The 22,226-nt window shown below is 53.2% G+C and overlaps 1 protein-coding gene across 2 annotated transcripts in view; it reads right to left on the reverse strand.

Moving 5' to 3' along the window:
- LOC105185292 (uncharacterized) overlaps nucleotides 1–22,226 on the reverse strand; it is a 352,769-nt gene that overhangs the window by 173,776 nt on the left and 156,767 nt on the right. For both annotated transcript variants that reach the window (XM_019842371.2, XM_025308096.1), the window contains one exon: nucleotides 9,055–9,132. In XM_019842371.2, coding sequence (XP_019697930.2) covers nucleotides 9,055–9,124 — 70 coding nt within the window. In that variant the 5' untranslated portion in view covers nucleotides 9,125–9,132. The remainder of the gene's footprint in view (nucleotides 1–9,054; nucleotides 9,133–22,226) is intronic.

Consider the following 22,226-nt stretch of genomic DNA (forward strand, 5'->3'; position numbering starts at 1 on the left):
TTGTACGATCCGTGAGTGACTTGGCCTTTTTTTGCCAACAGTCATTTCTGTACATTGTGTCGATATACAGGGTGTGTTTGAAAGTTCTGGATACGATGGTGTGTGCGCGCGCCATTTTGCAAGTTCGCGATAGCGATTAGTTACTCGCCGATCGGCCGAGCAATTTGGCACGTACACAAACGTATCGATCCTTTATATCCTTTATTTACGCTGAATTGATTTACCCAAGATTTTTGTGTAATCAAATAATCCTTGATATATTATAAACATAAGAAATGGGAGAATAAATTTTATAACAATTTAATAATTAAATTTTAAGGTAGTACTTACAAGTACCGACGTGTAGAATAAGACACAAAAAAAGATTGAAAAACATGAACGCGTTTATATAGAGCGATACTTAAATATACCATCAGGATATAAAGGGTTAAACTGCGCGACTTGAAACGACCGGAAACTTGCGAGGAAGCCTCAGCCGATCGCACTCGGATTTGCGGCGTGGAAACGGGGGCGTACCGACGATGACGGTCCACAGGATGAACTTTCGAAAATCGCTGCAAATTTAACGGCGAAAGTATTCAAACGACATTTTGCAGCGCTATTAGCATCACACTGTTTTCCCAGATTTATTCACGCGCTGCGATTTATGCGATAACGACAAACGAGCATCACCCGCCGCAATGTATCCTTTAATTTGAAACATTTATGCAGGAACAATCAGGTGGCCAAGGCAGCGGGTAAACAAATGCACGGTCGCAGGATTTATCCGCGATAAGCAGCGTAATGCTATTAGCGATGTACAACACGCGTCATTCGAACCCCTTTGTCACGTTAAACTCTCGCGTGTGTCGCGGCGAAGCTCCCACTTAGGGGTTCATTCAGCCGACATATCATTCGAAGCATTTCCACCGTCGAGATATTCATGGCGACGGGAACCGTCGGCGCGGGGGACTGTCGAAAGTTTCACGCGTTACACGCTCATCGAGAGAGAGAGAGAGAGAGAGAGAGAGAGGGGGGGGGGAGAGAGAGAGAGGGAGGGAGAGAGCGGAGAAATCCGACGTCGGCGTGACGTCACTGTCGCCCGGTGTGTTTACGGGCGTTGAACTCTCGTAGGAAACAAACCCGCCGCTTTAATCACCGATCCGCCGCCGCCGCCTTGAACGCACTTCCCTCTCGGACGCACGTTCAAGTTTAATGGCCGACAAAACGTTTCCGGCTTTATTAGAGACGGCGAGCGGGACGCGAAAAAGGAGGGCGCGCGTCGTCGCGCGCGGAGAGGGACGGCGACGGGCGGTGCGGGGGAGCCGGCTTTTAATCGCCGTCGCGACGCTCCTTTTTTGCACCTCTCGCGGGCGCTCGCGCTCGCGCTCGCACCAGTGTTGGAATCCACTTTAACGGACCTCGCTAATTACCGAGAGCGGGGTAGCTCCGCTTATTTGCCTTGACTCTGATTAACCTTCCACGTGTTCCTGCGCTCTGCGCGCCACGGCAACGGAGAAAGAGAGAGAGAGGGGGAGAGAGAGAGAGAGAGAGAGATCAAGCCGACCGCCCGCCGTCCCAGCCGTACATAATCGCTTTATACGCGTTTCTCTCCCTCCTCCCCCTCCCCCTCCGCGCGGATGTATCGCGAATATGAAAATTTAACGCTCTCGCTGTCGCGCGATCGGATTCGTCGCTGCGGCGCACGAACATTCCTCTTCCGTTCCTCTCTCTCTCTCTCTCTCTCCGAGGGACGTCGCGCGATCGCTCGCTCGCTCGCTCGCTCGCTCGCTCACAATCGCGTGCTACGTGCTCGCGTACTCGAAAGTCGGCGATCGCGAGGAGCATCCGTTTCCGAGGAGCGGCCGACGCCGAGTGATATCGCAAGAAGCGTGACTCGACAGGCGGCACGTACGATCGGGCGCGCATTAGCGGCGCGCCCCCTTAAACGATACCCGCGACACAGGCTTATCCGTTTCGGCCGCGTTTACACGCGAAGCAAATATCCGCGGGCGATTATGCCGGTAAATCAGGCGCGCCCCCCTCCCCCCCTCGCCGCGCCGGAGGATGGAACAATCCGTGGCGGCGCACGATCGCGAAAATTCAGCGCGTCGGATGCGCCTTATCTCGGCCGAAGAACGTGCATATCGGGGAGGCGGTCAGATAAGGATGATCCACCGAAGCCACCAGCACCTACGGAGCGCAAGCAGTCGGCGCAGAAAATTATGTGTGCCTCCGTAAAAGCGCCGTGCCCTCGTCCACAAACATCGCCGAGCCCCTCGGCGAACAGGGCAGGGCTTGCGAGGGTGAGACAGGGAGAGGAAGAAGAGAGAGAGAGAGAGAGAGAGAGAGAGGGGGCGGGGGCCGAGAACGAACGACCGCGGAGGAGCGAGGGAAAGGAGAGATTCGGAGGATAGAGTCGGGTCGTTTCCTTCCTTCCGTGAGTCTCGCCTTTACACCCGCTGTATCAAGAGGGTAACTAATCTTCTTTTACAGCGCTCGGCGCGCTCGGAATTGGTTGCTCTTCCAAGGCGATTTTTGAGCGCCGTGTCAGCGCGAAATTTCAAGCCGGCCGGCCGGCTGCGTCAGGTGCGTCAGGCTGTCGAGAGAGAGAGAGAGAGAGAGAGAGAGAGAGAGAGAGAGAGAGAGAGAGAGAGAGAGAGAGAGGAGAGACAGGAGAGAGAGGGGAGAGACAGGAGAGAGAGGGAGAGAGACGCTGAGGTGACAACGAGGAAGGGACACTCTTGGAGAGCGAGAGCACCGCCATGCCGATTCCAAGCGCCGTTTCATGCAGCTGTTGTCTATTGTCAGATTTCGCGGCCGGGCTCCCCTAAACACATGCGCACACGAGGGGGGGGGGGCGGCGGCGGCCAAGTCGCGTGAAGTTGCGAAGGGCGCGCGCGCGCGCACCGGAGCGATTCGTCAGTGTCGATGGCCGGGCGAAACGCGCGTTTATCGCGTCGCCGATAAATTACCAAGGACAGCCAGATATAAACGTTACGGTCCATTAACCGGAAACTCCTCGCGTAATGCTCGTCTCCGCGTAACGTTAATTTCAACGCGGCCGCCCGCTCACGCGGGCGTTGTACGCGGAAATGGAAATGCAGTTTTATTACAAAGGTACAAAACCACTCGCCAGGGACAAGAAACGAATTCAGCGCGCTTCGCTTCGAGCGCTCATCCCGTCCCTTTCTCACGGCCGGTCGGTAAACGCGCATTTTTCTCGTCGTAAAATTAACTCTCTTTTCCTCCGTGCCTTCCCACCCGCCCTTGCTCCTCCTCCTCCTCCTCCTCCTCCTTCTCCCCTTCTCTTCACCCCCGCCCCCGCCGCCACTTTTGCGACCCCTTCTTCCGACCCGATGGAAAAGGTTATTCGTATCAGGGGGAGGGGCGGGGAAGGGGCAGAATGGGGCGCGCGTACCCTTTTCCGCCGCAGATTACTTCAAAGCAAATATTCTCCGCGCGTTCAAAGGAATTACAAGGATATAACTGAATCCGTCGAATTTTTGTGTCGCGGTTTTTAAAAGCAAGATTGCCGCGCGGTACGACGAGCAAAACGACGGTGGAGGCGGGGAAAGGGGGAGGGTAGGAGAGCGCGTGCTGCAGCGGCGGAAAGACAAGGGGAAAAGAGCGGGCGAAAAAGGAACGAGAGAGAGAGAGAAGGGACGAACTTAATACGTTATTGTCCGGCGCGCGTGTGAAGCCCCCTCCCCCGCTCCGGCAATCTGCGTAGCAATCAGAATTATAGTATTGGTTTTCCCGAGCGCGCGCGCGAAGATTGAAAATTCCATCCGGCGCGCCACCGAGATGCATCCGAAAAATTGGCAATTATTTAAAAATCACGCTTCCCGCGCGCGCATGGCTGTGTACGGCGGATTGTTTCGCGCGTAATCCCGTGTGCGCTCTCCGACTGCGAACGATCCGATTTTCACGGGGATTCGCTAATGGCGGCCTTCTTTCTTACCTGCCTCGGCGGCACCGGGACATATCCTTCCCGAATCGCCCCTCCGCTCCGCGACACCTCCGCGGATCATCGAGCGCATTCCGGGCTTCCGACGAAATCACGACGAAAATCTGACGCGCGTCCAAATAATAACGACCGAGTTGTGTCGGGAGTGACACCTGCGGCCGAATGATTTTATCCTGGCTGACGGCGCTGAAGGGCGCGGATCGCATTTACCTCCGGCTCGCGCGGAGGCGGCTTATAATGGCGCGTTGATATCCGAAATAACAGCGAGTCCCCCCCCGCCGTAAACGTGGCGCCGCGTAACACACGGCAGCCATGTAAGCGTTTAGATTTACTGTTTCCACTAGCCGGCAAGCAGCGAACACGGGCTTCGCCAGCATCGAGGGGCATTATGTGCCTACCGAACGAGCTAATCCGCCATATTGTGTTCCGCTGTCCGTTTGTTCAATGTGCGTGAGGGCCTCGCGATGATGGCGGATCCACCGTTGAGCGGTGCGTTTCAAGAATCTTCCTTGCTTTTTTTCTTTCAACTCTTTCCTTCTAGATGATTCCCTCAGCCTCCGCTGATCGGCTCGGTTCGTCTTGGTTAATAATAATAAATAGGGCTGGATTAACGGGGGGCAGGGGGAATTCGACACGGGGAGGAATGTGCCGTCGAGTCAATGGGACTGGTCAACCGCACCGTAATTGAGGCAGAGTTCGTCTTCATTCAATAGCTGTGTTATCGGAAGTAACACTCGAGTGGTAAAACAATGTATGATGTATTCAAGTTCCGACACACACACACACACACACACACACACACACACACATTCATACAGACACGGGCGAAACAATCCCGTCGGTGTAACTGAATTTTTCGCTGCCTCGAATAAATAGGAGCCAAATCGGGAAACTCGGTTGCAGAAGCGGTGAAGATTCCTGTGGGAGGGTTTCTGATCAGTCGATTGTTTTCAGTTACCTCAACTGAGTTTTAAGGGGATGCCGAGCTTGGAAACTCTTCCGACAGAGCATTCATTTTTTTCCGCAAAGTTTATACGTCGTATCGGCCGCGCAAAAGTACAAATGCGTTCCCGACGATGAAAGCGAGAGGGAGAGAGAAACAAATCTCGGAGCGTCGCTCGATGTGTGACGAGAACGTCAAAAATGTCCCAAATTGACATCTCGAGTCGGTCGGCGTGTGAAGACTTTCCCAATGCAAAAATTTCCGCAGCACGCGCCTATCGAAAGCGCGTCCGCCTCGTTGAGAAAAATTTCAAAGAATACTACAGTAGCTCGTCCACTGAATTTTTGGAAGCTTCAAAATGTACAGCAGGTTTGCAGGAAGATTTCTACTCACGCTTCCTTGTGTTTCTCGCTAAGAGTGGCGAAACAAAGAGGCGCACGTTTTCACAAGATCCGTATGTGCGAGAGATGTGCGAAGAGACCAGCATGATCGTGTTGGTGCTTATTGTCTCCGCGTTATCGACGCTTTTAGAGTTCCTCTTCTTTTTTTTGGCACCTCATTAACGCAGCTGAATGTTCAGACGAGTGTTTTCAGCCGCGGCTACGGAGACATCAAGACGGACTTTTCACTCGGTCCCTGTCCAGTTGCGCGAGCTGAGATCTTCTTTTCCACGTCGAATTACTCTCGAACCGAGAAGATCCGCTCCGATCACGACACTATCGACTGATTCTACCGACCACATTCTTTCGCGCGTAGCGCTAGGCGAGTACAGGCGCGTTCGGGTGCATGACAGAAGAAACGGACCGAGTATAATTTGATGAAAAACGCCAAATCTCATCCCGCCGAATAATCGCCATTGTCTTCCATCATCCCTGATACGTTATACACATCTCCACATTTTTGTGTAACACGCTGCCATAAAACTGAGTCGGTCAACGACGTCTTTGTGAGGAGCCCATCCAAACATTCGTACACATTTTTATACCCGATATACATATTTTCCACCGACAAGAAAAGATAACAACGTCGCGCCGCGCCGGGGAGGAAAGTTTGTCCCGCGTCGGTCGGAGGGTCCGCAGGAGCACCGTGTTTGTTGCGCGCACAATTCGATGGTAATTAAAATATTCCGTGCACTTGGCGGGCTCGATTCGCGAAAAACGCGTCTCTTTAACAATCTAATTGGTCCCGTTTGCATCAAACACAAAGTCTCGTAGTCCCGGCGGTAATCTCAACTCGGTCTTTACGCCATTGTCCCATAACACCCACGCCATTAACAAGTTTCGAGCTTCTTAGTCGCCCGTGCACGACGACCCTCTCTAAGGCGAAGCGTCGTCGTCGTGGTCCCGCGCCACTTGAATCCACAAAGACGGCCCGCGAGCGTCTCGAAGCCGCCAATTAAGTTAGTTACCGAATTCAACAACTCGAAAGAAGTGGTTTGCCGTGACAAAGAACGAACGACGCGGCGTTATCGGCGCGGCGCGTCTCCGCGCGAGCGAGTCTTCCGTGCGTCGTCGCCGGCGCGCCGGAAATAGATCGGAAAATCGCGAGGGAGGCGGGGGGAGGGGCGGGGGGGCTGAGAGATCGGTCGCGAAGGCGCAACCTTTCGTCTCGTTCCCCCCCACCGGCGGCGCAGTCGTCGCTGCTCGAAGCCGCCGGAAAGCGTCGGAACGACGCCGAAACGTCGATCGACGCGCGCCGCGCACGAAACGCCATCGCAGCTCGTTACTGGTCACCGCGATTCTCGCGGCATTGTCTCGCGGAGCACCCGCGGCGGGGGGAGGGGGGGGGGCGGCGACTTGGAGTTTCGGACTTGCCGGCCGCTGGATGGAAAGTCAAAGACCTCCCCGGCGCGCTCGAAAGCCGCCGATACTCAAAAGCCACCAATTAAGTCGAAAGGGGGAAAGTCCGTCGACAAGTTCCGGCGATCGCGCTCGCTCGCTCGCTCGCTCGCGATGCCCTCCTCTTCCCTCCCCTCCCGAGACGTATCACTGCGGTTCGTTTGCTAGCATCGGGAGCGCGACCGAGAAAATGCACTTTGACCTGAATCGCCGCGGCAGACGCATACCCGGTGTCTCTTGTGTACTCGGAATCGAAGTTTGCCGGCCCGCGGTCGCTGGTCGCGGCCGCCGGCCGACTCGGGAGATTGTGTCTGGTCTCCTCCTTCGCGACGGCCGGCAGAGTGGCCGGGAAGGGAGCGAGGGGGAGAGAGAGAGAGAGAGAGAGAGAGAGAGAGCAAGGGAGATTTGCCTCGGCAGGACCAAACAAGTTGAACGCTGCTGGACAACTTTCGAATAGGGTAGTCAGCTCACCGCAGCACGGATGCGGCTGCACGTGCCGGTCTCCCTTTCTCTCCCTCTCTCGCTCTCTCAAAGGGCGGCCAGATAAAGAATTATGCTGCGGCTCGGCAGGCGAGGAGGAGCGGCGAATCTAATCGCATTATGCTCTCGTCAAGGCGGGGGACGGCGGGAATTTTGCGAATTTCACGAGAGCGATATCTCTCTCTCTCTCTCTCTCTCTCTCTCTCTCTCTCTCTCTCGTACGGCGAGAGTGACGCGGCGATTATGCGAACCGATCGCATTCCCGCGTGCTAACCTAGAATCCACGTCGTCGTCGTCGTCGTCGTCGTCATGAGACGACCTGTTACCGAATCGCAGGAGCTTAGCGGAGAAATAAGCTCCATCGGCGCAGACGCTGAGCCTCTTAGCTCGCGGCTCGAACGAGGGTGAAAGAGGACTAATTTGTCTACCCACCCGCCCGCACTTGAGCGAGAATTAGGAGAAGAAATAGCTGCGGCGGCGGAGAGGAGGGGGAGGGCGAGAAGACTGGCGGTTATGGGTCACGCTCGGCTGTGCAATACGCCTGAAGAGCAGCCGTCCGTTCCGCGGAGTGCGAGCGCTCGCTCGCTCGCGCCTTGTTTCCACGATCATCATAATCCACCCCTCGACGTTGTTTTCGCACGGGTTCACGCCAGATTCCGGCGACCGAGGTGGATTAAGGATTTCCCGCTCCCTCTCGGCGGCCCGGCGCGACTACTATCCGCCCGTCGTCGTCGTCGTCGTCGTCGTCGTCGTCGTCTGTGACTCGGGAGGGGGGGAGGGGGGAGGGGAGGTGGCGAGAAGGAGAAAAAAGAGAAAAGAGAGAAGAGGAAGAAGAAGGGACGAGCCCCAATTCGAGGGTCCTTTTTTTCCACTTTCAGGGGGCAGCTTTTGCAGCTCGTTGCACAGCAGCTGGGTGAAGTAACGCTGGCGCGGTCGCGCAACAAATAGCGGTGATGGTATTGTTCGCCCGTGTCCCCGTAAAATGATTCACGAATGCGCTCGCAGAGCGCGTTTCCATTTACACGTGTATACGCATTTCGAAACGGGCTTGTTTCTGGCGGCCCGATAATCAGCACATACTGCCTTTCCGCCCGCTGCGGGAATATTTCACGCGCCACGAGCGCTCCGCCGGGGCATTGCAAGCCTCACCGGGGGGGAGGGGGGGGGGGAGGACTCACCGCAGGGACGAAGAAGCGGATTCCGAAACGGCCGCTGCTTATAAAGACGAAAGGCGGGGCGGGTCTTGGTCGGGTGCGCAGTATCGTCGCGAGGTGTGTAACGTACGTGTGACAAACTGCGCGTGCTTCGTTAAAGTTTCGCCGCTCGCACCTGAGAACGGGGCGCGCGGCCGCCCCGCGTTGTGAATAAATCTGCCGCATTGCGATAGATTTATCCGCTTTCCGCTCCCGTAAAAACGGAGCGCGCACATGCAGGCATTTTCCCGCCGATGTGCGCCCGCGTTCTTGATTTCGCCAGGTACCATCGTATATTACGCGCGGCGGCGCGCGTGTGCGCCGCATTATCAATAGGATTTACATTTAATACGCCCGTCGCGGATTACAGATCGGCCAAAGCGCGGGCGCGGAAAAGGAGTTGATTAATATTTGCACGGCTAATTTTTTCTCGCAGGCGTGTGTGAAGCAGCCGGTGAAGCGCGCGAGCGGGCAATCTAAATTTATATTTCTCCACGACATGGCGATGGGGCGGCGATACACCGCGCTCTCTCCTTATCGCGCACGCGCTATCGAGCCAGCTCTCTCGCGGCTATACGTATACGTATACATACGGCTGCAATCGGTGATACTCGCTTTAAGTCGCTGGCAGTTTTCGATAAAATGGCTTACCTGCACGCGATGCGCCGAGAATGCACGACTGCGGCAGCAAAAAGCAAGTCAGCACCAGTGGCCAATTCATCTTCGAATCTACAACACAAAAAGGAAATGTCAAAGTTGTTAGACAACACCGTCGCCGTTTTAAGTATCAGTCGCGGCGGAGGTCGCTCTCCCCGCCGGAATAAAAGTTCCGGCGACGTCGTCGCTCCGAAACGCGAACTTCGAAGTATCCGCGCGAAGTTCGGCCGAGAAAGAGAGACGAGGGAGAAAGGAAAAACGGGAAAGGGAAAGCGGCGCCGCCGTCCTCTCCCTTCGCCTTGATGAGGCGCGATGATTGTCGTCGTCTCTGGATGGCCGTCAAAATGGCCTCCGTAAACAAACGGCGGGACGACGTGATATCGGTTGCCTTCCTCGCGCTTTTCTCTCCGCTCCATCACCGCGGGCTCATATCCCCCTGCCAACCGGAGCGCGCCCACCCGCGCCCTCCCTCACGAGGAGAGCTCCTGAGAAACAACACACTCGGTGCAAATTAATGCGAGCGATACTCATTTCCAAACAACGCCGCCTCGGCACAATTAAGGAGAGCCGTCTTGTGTGCGGCAATAACGCGGAGCACGAGTGTTCCGGCCTGATCCTACCTTCGGTCAGTTATAGCCCGATACTGATGGATGTGCCTACGTCACGGAGAGGGTGAGATGGATCGTTCTTGGCGCGCGGGATAGAAACTACACCCGATTCTTGTATCGGCCCGGGAGAATAAGTAGCTCGTTGACCTCTCGAGCACGTTCGGAAATTAGAACCGCGCCGACCGGTGCCCTCTCATGCGCGATTTATCCGCGCCGTAAGGGCGCGCCGCTTAAAACAATCCGGGGAGGGTGGCGGAGAGGGTGCCAAGCTTTTCCAAACGCCTGCGTGTCGGCGAGTGGGGACACCCCGAGACCGCGTCGAGCTCTCCTCTCTCGCTGCTCGTGTAATCTTAATTCCCATATCTATATAATATATCGTATAATAAAACGTACGTAGAATCTTCAATTTTGCATTTCCACTGGCCGTTAATTACACACAGCTGGTCCATATCAAAAATCAAATCAAACCAAGTCCGCTAAACTATTTTCTTTCGTCTTTTGAGAAAGTAGCAGTTAAATTGAACGAGACTCAGCCTAAGCTGGCGCGTGCCTGTAAAACACGGCGCTGATCTTTGTTAATAATTATTGTTTATTTAACACACGTGATCACGACACTTTTTCATCATATCATAAATATATTATGCTGACGAAACTTGTCATAAATATATAACTACGCTTTCTCAAACTACACCGAGGATCGCGGCAAAAATGAAACTCGCGGGTCTTCGGCTGGATTTTTTAACAGACGAGGTTTGGGCTAATTGTGAGGGCGTCAAGCGAAGGAAAGAAATCATGCGTTTCAAATTATCCACTCTCTTGTTCGAAGCGTTAACAAAACTATTCCATCTCCCAATTTTCCCGGCACGAGCTAACCCCCTCGGTACGGAAAACGGAAATGAAAACCGTACCAGAATTGGGTGTTAAGTAGATGCTAATTTAGAGCAGCACTCCCGATTTTAGCCGCTCGAGCGGCTCAACAAGAGCACGCGTTTGAGCACGGACGGGCTGCTAGCTTGCGTCAACAAGCCAACACCCTCGCTCCTCCATTTTGCTCGTTGCTCTTAAAAGCACCAGCAGACAGCGCTAGATCCGCGCTGTGTGTACTTGTTGCTTGGCTTGTTTTCTTCCGGCGAAAGTTTTCAAAAGCGAATCCCCGCGGGAGCCCCGCTGGAGCTGTAATCGCGGCTGCAGCGGCCAGCCTCGCGCGCGCAATTAGCTCTCGATTCCGCTAAACTTACCATTTCGATTTTTCGGCGCCGCGGCGCCCGCTTAATGGAGATTAATCGCCCGGCATCTCGTCCGGCTTCGCGCGCGCGCGTTCGATCCGCGTGTCTACAGGGCCGAATCACGCTAATATCTGTAGATTCGGAGTCGCTCGGTCGCGCAATAAAAGCACGCCGAGCGCGCCGCGCACCGGTGGGAAAGCTTTTATTCGCGTCGGGCGTGTTCGCCGGGATCGCTTCGATCGCCGTTCGCTGGGGCGCCGGCGGGGGCTGCGGGGGTCGACATTCTCCGGCAGCATTTTCCGGGAAAAATCTGGCGCGACCTTACGAGGAGGAGGCGCGCGCGCGCGCGCGCGCGCGAGCGAGCTTCTGCATTCCGAATGCCGCGAATCGTCGGCAGACGCGGCGTCGAACTCTGCTCGTCCCTCTCCTCGCGCCGCTCTCTGCGTCGCCTTTTTTCCAAAGGATTTCCAAAGAAGCTAATATTCGACACAAACGACTTTTATTTCTCCCCATCAGCTCTCGACGACGGGGCGCTCCCTCGTTCGCGAAACGTAGACCCGCCGGTCGGGTGAGACGGGCGTCAGGATTCTCGGAGCGCACCTTCTGCGCGAATTTAAGGGGGAACTTGAGGGGGAGATGGCCGGATGGGGCGAATTGCAGCGGGGTGGAGAGTGACAATGTGGCGAGTCTTTGCTTCTGCCGTTCGCGATGCGCGTATCGGCGCGGCGTATCGACCTGACGCGCGAGGAAATGCGAAATGAGATGATGCGCGCGAATGGAACGCCATGATGGAAACAGGGTGAACGGGTGCACGCGACGAAAAGCGCAAGACGCAAAGGGAAACGCTCGCGCGAGGGCGTAGACGAGATATCGTGCTTTCGCCGAGTTCCTCTCCGGCGGCGCGAGCAAAAACGCGAGAAACGATTATTTCGTTACGGGCTTTATTTCTGTTCAAGGGTTACGTGATTTCGATTGCTATTTACCCACGAGTCGAAATCATGAGTCATACTTATGAGTGATCAATAATGTCACAAGAAAGCGCAATCAGAACACGCGCAATCAGACGTCAACGGCGAGAATCTATAGCCCTACGATTGTGCAAACACTTCTTCGGTCGTTATTTCGAAGGGGAGGAACAATTTCACAGCATATTTATAATCGCACTTCTTTTTTCATAACGCTTCACTTCACTCTCCGAGTCTCGCGAAATTTCTCGCCGAGCGTTCTCGTCTTCGACCAAGACGACGCGTGGATCCTCTCTCTCTCCCTCTCTCTCTCTCTCTCTCTCTCTCTCTCTGCGTCTCTCTCTTTCCCTCCGCCTCTCTCCGTCTATCTCTCCTGTGCAATCGGAGACGGATACGAAGGCGGTCGCTTCTTGCGACAGCCGTCGATTGTCTTAGGTACGCCACAATAGTTTTCAATGTCGCTTGTATGAATATCTCGGTCAATGGATGCATTCAGCGGCGACTACAATCGGCAAGTAGCACTTGAGAGCGGCAATGGGACCCGCTTCGCTGAATATCTCAGAGCAGTACATACCAATCGCATTCAATCGCTACTCGACTGTTGTCTCCGCTGAATGCGTCCAGTGTAAACGCGAAACGAGATTCAGCTGGCCGCGCGCTCACTCGCGACGAGCAAGGTGCAACGGCTGCCGGCCGACCAACGGCGACTTTAATTCGCCATCGAGAGGGATCGAACACGCGGGCGCACCTTTCGTTTTGTCCTTTCGCCGCGTCACTGTGAGCGACGTGGAAAACAAAACGGACCGGTACGTCGGAGTGCCCGCCGCGCACAACAAATCTCTCTCTCTCTCTCTCTCTCTCGCTCTCTTTATTTCTCGTATGAACCGCGATCCGTCTGAGAGAATCATGCGCTCCTCTCTCTCTTTCTCTCTTTCTTCTTCGATCGCCGGAGGCTCACCTCCTCGCGCTACGAAATCTCCTCCTCCTGCGAGAAAACACTCGTCCCGCGCACAGATTATCGAGAGGGTCCGGCCGGTGAGATTTTCCCGACACGCTTCACGTTAATCCGTGCGCGCGCATTTATTCTTGTTTTTTTCTCTCCTCCCTCTCTCTCTCTCTCTCTCTCCCCCCTCCCTTCCCTCATTCGTTTTATTTTATTTCCCGGACGCGGGGAGATACTCGACGCGGATTCGGCCGATTTGCATCGCAGGGACCGCCGGATAATTGACTACTCGCTGTAACGTCAAGTACATTAATTAAACGATGATATTTCATACGCCGAGCGATTAAACGGGCGATATCCTCGCATTGCCGCAAATACGGGCGGCCGCGCATTCGTATATATTCGCGGACGGATAAAATCGCTCTTCATCGCGCAGAATTTTCAAATGAAATCCCGTCGGGGGAGAGAGAGAGAGAGAGAGAGAGAGAGAGAGAGAGAGAACGCGCGCGGTCCGGACGCGTCAGCAGCGAGCAACCTCGGCGTAAATAAAGAATCCCTTCCGTAAGAGGCAGCGTCGTCGTCGTGGTGGTTGTCGTGTCCTTCTCCAGGGCGAATCGACGACCGGCGTCTGCTCGCGTCGTCACGCCGGCACCGCTGGCTTCCCGCGACACAGGCGGGAACTAATATCCGCGAAGGAACCTTTATTTTTCTTTATTAGCCCGTTCGTCGCGCAACAATGCCGTGCCGTGCCATGCCGCGGGTGAGCACCGCCGGTGTCAATGGTCTGGCTTTTCGCAAGCTCCCAAGTCGGGCCTGCAAACCGAGCAAGAGGCGGGACACCGAGCGGAGCGGACCGAGCCACATCTGCGGATTCCCGCGGAATATCGCTGTCGTCTACGGGAACAAAGGAAAACAGGAGATAGCGCGGCCGCGCTACGGGGAGCGACTCGGTCGAGGGAGCTCCGGGAACGTCATTCCCGTGGAAGAGGGGAAAGAGAAGAGAGAGAGAGAGAGAGAGAGAGAGAGAGAGAGAGGAAGGAAGAAAGAAAGGCGAAAGCTCGACGGAGAGAAATGCCAGGGAAAGAGAAAGGGGACGGAAGGGGGGGGGGAGAGCGTCGCCTCGAGCGTCTCTTCGTGCCGGTCTCTTCGGTCCTTACCTCTTCCTCGCTGGCGTTGCACCCTTGCTCTCTGGGCAACCCTCTCGGCCATCGCACCCCTCGACCACCATGCACAGCTCCTCCAAATAGCCATGTGACGCTACCAGCTACCGTATTACATTCCATACGCATACACACATACGAGTAAACGTGCGCACACCGACACCGCCGAGAGCGAAGGCGAATTCTGCCGAGTTTTCCTCGAATTTACCGAAAATTCCTTGAATTTTGCCGAGTTTGCTGATCGTACAAGATACACCCGCGTACACCCTTACACATATACACACGCACGCACGCACGCACGCACGTAGCTTCCGTATGCGGGGAGGCACGGGCGATCGCAGTTACCGATCTTCATGACACGCACGCGCAAACGAGCGTGTTTCGCGGCTCCTTCCGCGCGGTTGTACGTGTGTGCGCGTGTAGTTACATTTTCTCGGAGCTTTTCCACCCTCCGCTTTCAATCTTCTTTCCCGCCGCCACTCACGCCCCCGGACGTGGACACGTAGTTGTCGAGTTTTACGCTCGCGAGACGGCGGTATTCCGTGCGCGCGATCATGATCGCCACCGCGATCGTGCTCGAAACGGCTCGAGAGACGCGCTCATGCTCGCGGAACGCTAGCTGCGACCCACACACACACACACACACACACACACACATACACAAACACACAGAGCATGTGCGCGCAAGTGGCGCAAAGTTGGCGGAGAAAGTCGAAAATTCGTAAGAGAAACGGCACACGCGGTGTTCCGTTCGGCCCGGCCCGTTAATAGCCGGTTATTATTACGCTATAATAACGTTAGGCAGCGCGCACACGCGCCGCGGCATCTGGAAATTCAAGGGACGTTCGATTATTGATGCACCACATTCAATTTATTCGAGACTATTACTGCGAGCCGTGGCGCTATTTACTCAGTGAAATATTAACTTACTTGCTTTGCGCGCGCGCGCGCGAGGTTACTAATTGCATTAATAATATATTCTTCAATTACGCTGAAACAACAATCACGCGCATAATATTTGCATATGTTAATTGAGGTTCGCCTCTATTAATAATCTAATATTTATTTGTAATACACGCGCCAGAGAGCGCGCTTTTTAAAATGCGAGCGGAACGTGTCTCAGTTCGGAAACAACAATACCGGGCGGGGATTTGGTTTTTTTTCTTTTTTTCGTTTTTTGTATCGTGAAAATAATGGAAGTCGGTGCTTTCTACGTTTTCGGGGACCGCTATGATTTTGCAGAATCAAAGTCGGAATGGTAGATATAACGACGCGTTTCTCTCATTACAATTTGTAGAATGAACAGCAAAGCACCCTCGCCGGTATTAAGCACTTTCGCGAAACGTGAGTAGAAGAGACACGCACTTAAATTTCATCACGCGATTTCCGGTCGAAGAGCAACTCGTGAAAATTATCTATATCGGGTAAAATCGACGTTTATTTTGCAGGAAATGTCATCTGTGCGAAAAACGTTGAAATGTCACTACGTTAAACCGATATACGGACGATGTAACACGATGAAACGATATCTCATTCCCGTATTATGTTTTCATCCCAAACATTTCCGGATTTTGCTGGATAAATTTATGTAATTAGTTCTTCCTCCCGCGGGGGGAAAAAATGTGGAATGGCTAGCTGAGGTTACTGCGTATTCAACGTATTCATTCGCGGACATTAATCTGAAAATAGTTAACGCACAGCCGACATTTCGTGCGGCTCGCGAGGTGATGTAATGTTATTACACGCGAAAGCCTATTTAGCCGGAACAGCAATTGTTGACGCGATATCGTTGACGATATCGGATAGCGTTTCGAGGTATCATTTCTCGCGCGGCCGTTGCCTGCGCGATACTCGCGCCGACGCGAATTTACGCGATCAGTCGCGAGCGCGGTCGCATTTTAATTTGCATAAAGTAACCACGACAGGGTCAGCCGGAACAATGTCAAATTGTTATCGGAGCGAACGTACGTACGTCGGACAGGCCGAACGCGCGATAAAACTCGATAGCTGTCGTTTATTTCTGAGTCGCGGGATAATCGGACGCTCTCGCGCGAATTACTTTCGCGCGCAACTTCCACGTCCGTTGAAATTACCCTCCCCACCCCCGGCAGTTGAGGTCCGTATCGCACACGTTGCTCGGCAAATGCTTATCAATTTCCAAACTGATTTGGCAAAAATACACGGCGACGTGCCCGCGCTCGGCCGACGCTGAAGAACGACGAAGAACGACGACGATGACGACGACAACGACGAAGAATGACGACGAACGACGACGATGACGACAAAAACGACGAAGAACGACGACGATGACGACGATGACGACGACGAAGAACGACGAAGAACGACGAAGAACGATGAAGAATGACGAAGAACGACAAAGAACGACAAAAAACGACAAAGAACGACGAAGAACGACGACGACGACGACGACGACGACGACGACGATGAAGAACGACGACGAACGACGAAGGATCGTTTCGCTGTTTGGCGAATTCGCGACGATCCGAACGAACTTAATCCACGAGGACTCCTGCCTTCCTCGCTCGCACCCTCGTCCCTCCCTCCTCTCTGTCTCCTTACAGCCGTACGCGCACTCCGAGACACTCATTTAAGCGCTCATTTCTGCCCGTACCCAATCTACGCCGTTAAGATGAGCCAGTTAATATCCGATGCATTATCTCGAGGTTCCATAATCCAGCCGGACGATATTAAGTGTCCGATTACATCGTTACATTTGCCGCCGCCCTGCGCGCGCGCGCGCGCGCGCGCGCATGCAATTGCAAACAAATAATTCGATCATGCCGATATGTACATACACGACCACTCGTGTGCCCCGGGCCCTACGAGTGCGCGGCGCTCTCACCACGTCCATCGTGACTCGTAATCGAATAAAGTGCAACTGTTTACGGGCAATTCTCGTGCAACGTTTAACCGGTAATTCGAGCTAATACCGCTTTAACAAATAATACGATGCCGGCGAGCGCGAGGGGAAAGAGACGAAGGCGGGTAGACGGACAGACGGACGAACGGACAGAAAGAGAGGGAGGGGGGAGAAGCATAGATGAGAGAGAGAGAGAGAGAGAGAGAGCGAGTTTAATTTGCAGATAATTACCTTGCTAGCTACTGAGCTTCGCTCGCAGAGAGAGAGAGAGAGAGAGAGAGGGAGAGAGAATTGTAGCTACTCCTCCTGCCGTGCACACGCGCGCGCATCAACGTCGACGAAAAATTATATCGGACCTTCGCCGAGCGGCGGTATCCTCGCGTGCCTTTGTCCGAGATCGATGTGTACTCAGGAGCAAGGAGATCTCGCTTTGTTTCCTTGCCGAGTGAAATTACATTTGACGCGGAACTCTGACGAAAAAGAGTACAAGAGAGAGAGAGAGAGAGAGAGAGAGAGAGAGAGAGAGAGAGAGAGACAGAGAGAGAGAGAGAGAAAAGGAAGAAGAAAAGATGGGAATTCTTTATATCCCATCTTCGCGCGCGAATTTATCGCGAAATTCTCGTCGTTTCGCGCGCGAGGATGAGTATATATTGAAAATTATGCGCGCGCGCTTCCGTCGGAATGAATAATTTTCCACTTTGGTATCCGTACGAGCAGCAGCGATTCAGAGCCCACGGTGCGATTTCATTAATGATCGGAAAGAAAAGGGAGAAAAAAATGCAGGATAGGAGAAAAAAGATACGCGCGCGGGGGCACACGCTCGGAGCGCGCGCATTAATTTGCACGGAGAGCCGCGCTGTAATGATCTGACGTCACGATTCGGATCGTATCGTTGCGTCATAGCGGCATCGAGAATTTGCATTGCGTGACGAACGGCCACGGTGAGATTTCCGCGATACAATGCGTCGTAAAAAGTGAATTATGGTTTGCACGGCCAATGTAATCGTAGGACGACGCAAACGAGAAAGAGAGAGAGAGAGAGAGAGAGAGCGCTGGGTCAGGTCGGTGGCGAGGATCCTACGGCTCGTCGACATTTAATTTTGCAAGTCAAACATTTATAATCGAAGATTTCTTTTGCGAGAAAAGCCACAATGTGGGTCTCGCTCGCAATTCGGGTAAACTTTCGAAGATCACTCGCATCTAATTGCTACGAATCTACGTTATGTATCGCTCCCTTTACGCTGTTTTCTCAAGTTCGTCTATGCACTGTGATTATATATTTATATGATAAGAGATTTATTAATAAAATATTTGTTGTAACCTAATCTGGCCGATTACTGGCGCAGAGTGTTGCCCGATTCTTTAATTTAAAATCCGCTAAAAAGAGCGTTGGCTGTAGGAGAACAAGCACACGATCGCGGTAAATTCATCTGCGAAAGAAGTGCGATACTATAAGCGATATATAATGTTATCAAAACTTTTTTGGCGCTAAGGTTCTTGGTCGATGGAAACCCATTAAAGGGCGTTCATTTGAGATCATTTGAAGTATTCCCACCAAAATTCACGGCAACGGATGGTTTTCGGACTTTCACCCGCGCCCATCGCGCAGGTTTGGTCTCTTTGAAAAAAACATATCGGTTTTTATATCCCTGAGCAAATAACGTTCAATCGGCGAATGATGGAACAAATTTCTGAACGGAGTTCCCGCGGCCTCAAATGTACTGCGCAGTGGTGTTTTACAATTTTTCGAAAATATTTTCCAACCCGTCGCCCGATTTATAAGTTTTCCGGGCACGCTGGAGTTTTTTATGGTCAAATAAAGGATTATTTTATGCCGAATTCACATATATATATATACATAACGCGTAAAACAAAAATACCTCTCCGAAAAAGCAGTTTGCAGCAATTAGCAGGAAACACACGCCGCGCGCGCGCGCGCGCGCGCGTATGCAATACGCGCGCTATTTTATCGTGTAATAAAATTGTCACATGCGTGCAACGTGAAAGGATTTGGTGTCATTAATTTAAAAAGAAACCGTGCCGCCGCGAAAATATGTGCCAAACGTATTAACATACCAATAAAAGCGTCCATGCTTTTACATCTCACTCAGCCGCGTAAAAGGCTGCGCGATTTTTTTCCAAATGACTATCCCGGCCTTCAAACGTGCGTTTTGCCGGACAGAATCGACGAAACGGCGTGTCCTTAATTTCTGCCCAGACTTACCGACCAGACAACAATCAAGTCAAAGGATACTCTCGTCGCTTCGCCTGTCGCTACCGATCTTAATCTTCCGCTAAGCGTATTTCCGTCTCAGCCGTTTGCTGTTACATTCGCTTGAATTGATAGGACCATTCGGCGGTGCTTATTCGTGTTTTGTGATCCCGGCAATCGTTTCGTGCGGTGTAATATCTCATCGCCCACTGATCCAACGTACACATGCACGCACACAGACACTCACGCATGCACACAGACGGGGAGAACGGATCGGTGGCGAGCGTGTGTCTCGCGCGCTCCACCGGCGATATCATACTCCGACGTACAGGGTGTACAGATTGAAATCCGCCCATCGATCGAGACGGTGAATTCCACGATACGGGTCCGGTGGCACGTACGGAAAGACAGGGCCGGCGCTGTGAGCAGAAATACCGGAGTGCCATGGGAATCCTGCATTTTTTCTCGTCCGATATAGGACACGAGGAGGCGAGAGGAGCAGGAAAGGAGGAGAGACCGACACAGATAGCTAGAGACAGAGGTAGGAAGAGAGAGACAGAGAGAGAGAGAGAGAGAGAGAGAGAGAGATACGGCCGGATATTCAATTAATCTTCACCGGAAATCGATTTCAGCGACACGCTGCGCGCGCGCGCGCGCGCTTATATTCCCCTCCAAGTATATTTTTCTCTCGGGTAATACCGGGATCGAGCGAGCGCGAGAGGACGGACAGACGGAGAGCGGGGCGCGCCTCGAGCCGCTCTGTAACGTCCAATTAATTCCGCGGGCACATCCGCGGAGATATAAAACATCCGAGGATCGAGCGCGCGTGTCTTCGATCTGGACACCGACTCGCCGCGCCGGCGAGAGAGAGAAAGAGACACGCGCCGTCAAGGATGTAAAACACGTACTCGCGTGATCGTAATACCACGTCGGGGGGGATCGTTGCGAAAGGGGAGGGGGTAAAGCGCGCTGGATATATCTCGATTTGAAAAGAAAAAATAGATGGCTCGCGCGAAAGCTCGGTCGGTCCGTCGATACTTGAAATTCGCGGCGGCGGCTACGGCGATGGCGACGGCATTAGACGGCGCACAGCGAGACACCGCCGAGGGAAACGTTGTCGTGTTATTTTTCGACCGCTAACGACACGAGCGAGCGGTATTTTTCATTACCGCTCTCCGACAGCGCGCTTTTGTTGCTCCCGCGAGCCATCGATCGGCCGATCTCGTCTAACGCTCGCGTTTATACGTACACATGCATGCACCGAGACACACACACACACACACACACACACACACACACACACACAGGCGCATACTCCAGCGATCGTGCGGGCAGCATGTAAAAACGTAAAAACGACCGCGCGCTGAAAACGCACGCGAATGAACGCGTTAACTGATAATCGATAACTCTTATTATTTTCCGCACGGGGAATACTAAATATCAAGCGTACTGAGCGAGAGAGAAGGAAAGAGAGAGAGAGAGAGAGAGAGAGAGAGAGAGAGAGAGAGAGTATCGAACGCGAGCTATGCTCGCTCGCGCACTTTAATGGGATAACTTTGAGAAATAAAAGCGTGCGGTTTAATTCCGCGGGTATCGAAGATTGATTATGAGGCGGATAACGATCGGGCGCCGTGCGCCGCGCGGCTTTTTTTGCCTTTGTTCGAGCCGGCGGAGCTCCGCTTAATTTTATTAACCCTTAATTATGCCGCGCTATTAATTATGCAGCGCTATCCGCAGAGAGCGCGGCCGCGATCAACGGCCGCGTGATTATTTGCGGAATTGAGATTTAAATCCCGGCGCGGAAAGCGCGCGTTCTTCTTCATCCGAGGGAGTCGCGCTGTAGAGCGCCGCGCGCGCAGCTACGACGAATTCGGGCTCGTTATCGATTGTAATTCGGACGCTAATGCTCTCTCTTGCTGGGGGCTCGCTCGCTGATATAAATAATTGCGCTCGTAATCCGATGTCGTGGCGGAATAACGCTAAGAACGTATAATAAAATCCGGGACGTGCACCCCCCCTCGCTCTTTCGCGATCCTCTCTCTCTCTCTCTTTCCCTCCCGCCCAACCCTCTCTCCCTCTTTGCTCTCTCACCGCCGGCACCACCCCTCCGTTGTCGCGGGGAACGACTGAGGAGATTAAGATAATATCTGAATCTTACGTCTCATTCTTCCAGCTTGCCTTAATCTCGGTTTAAACTCCACGGCTTCCTGTTAAAACACTCGATTTCCGAGCCTTAAGCTCCTCTTAATCCATAAGAGAACATTACTCGTCGATTAATTGCATTAAATGCTTAATACTTTTTCCCCCGAAAGTACGTTAAATACTTTGATACTTAGGTTAGAGTCCGTTCTAACAAGACTTTAAAAAGCCACCCTCTCCCGCCTCCCCCCATCCCTCGCGATAGCGCCGAGCGAGAGCATCGTCGCGCGTTCGGCTTCTTCCCCGTCCCCCGCCCCGTTATCGATTGATCAATAAATCACCGCATAAATGAGCACTTATAATTCTTCCCCTCTGTTTTTCTCTCTGCTCTGCTCCACCCCGCTCTCGGATCTCGAGCCATCATCCGTCGATGATAAGGAGGGACCGGTTTTGCGGATTAACGGGGATTCCGCGCACGTGTAATGCAACGACAATGGCCGGAGGATGAAATTAACGCATTGTTCCAGACGTATCGCCGGATTTAATCACTAAAACACCGCGAGCGTCCCCGCGTCTCAGTTCTATTGTCCTCGTCGCGCGGGTGTATGCAACAAAAATTATTATATATTCGATTTATTCGATATCGAAGGGATCCATAATGTATAACAGATAATTCCGCTTCGGCCGAGCGGTGTAACGGATTAAATGTATTCTGACTGTCATTCGCTGAATATCAGGTGAAAAGGAAACACCGGACCGTTTAGCGCGTAATAACGCGATGTACAATCGAGAGAGGGGGGTGAGAGGGGGGGGGAGGGGACGAAGAGAGGGAGAGAGGAAGAGAGAAACGGAGTAAAACTGTGTCTTGCCGCCGACAAAAATAAAAAAAAAACAAAGAAAACCGCGCGGCGGCGCGAACGTCGACTTTAGAATTTGAATTTTTTGCATCGGCGGGCAGAGAGAGAGAGAGAGAGAGAGAGAGAGAGAGAGAGAGAGAGAGAGAGAGAGAGAGAGAGAGAGAGAGAGAGAGAG

This window comes from Harpegnathos saltator, unplaced genomic scaffold, assembly GCF_003227715.2.
Source record: "Harpegnathos saltator strain DR-91 unplaced genomic scaffold, Hsal_v8.6 scaffold139, whole genome shotgun sequence".
NCBI classification, from domain to species: domain Eukaryota; kingdom Metazoa; phylum Arthropoda; class Insecta; order Hymenoptera; family Formicidae; genus Harpegnathos; species Harpegnathos saltator.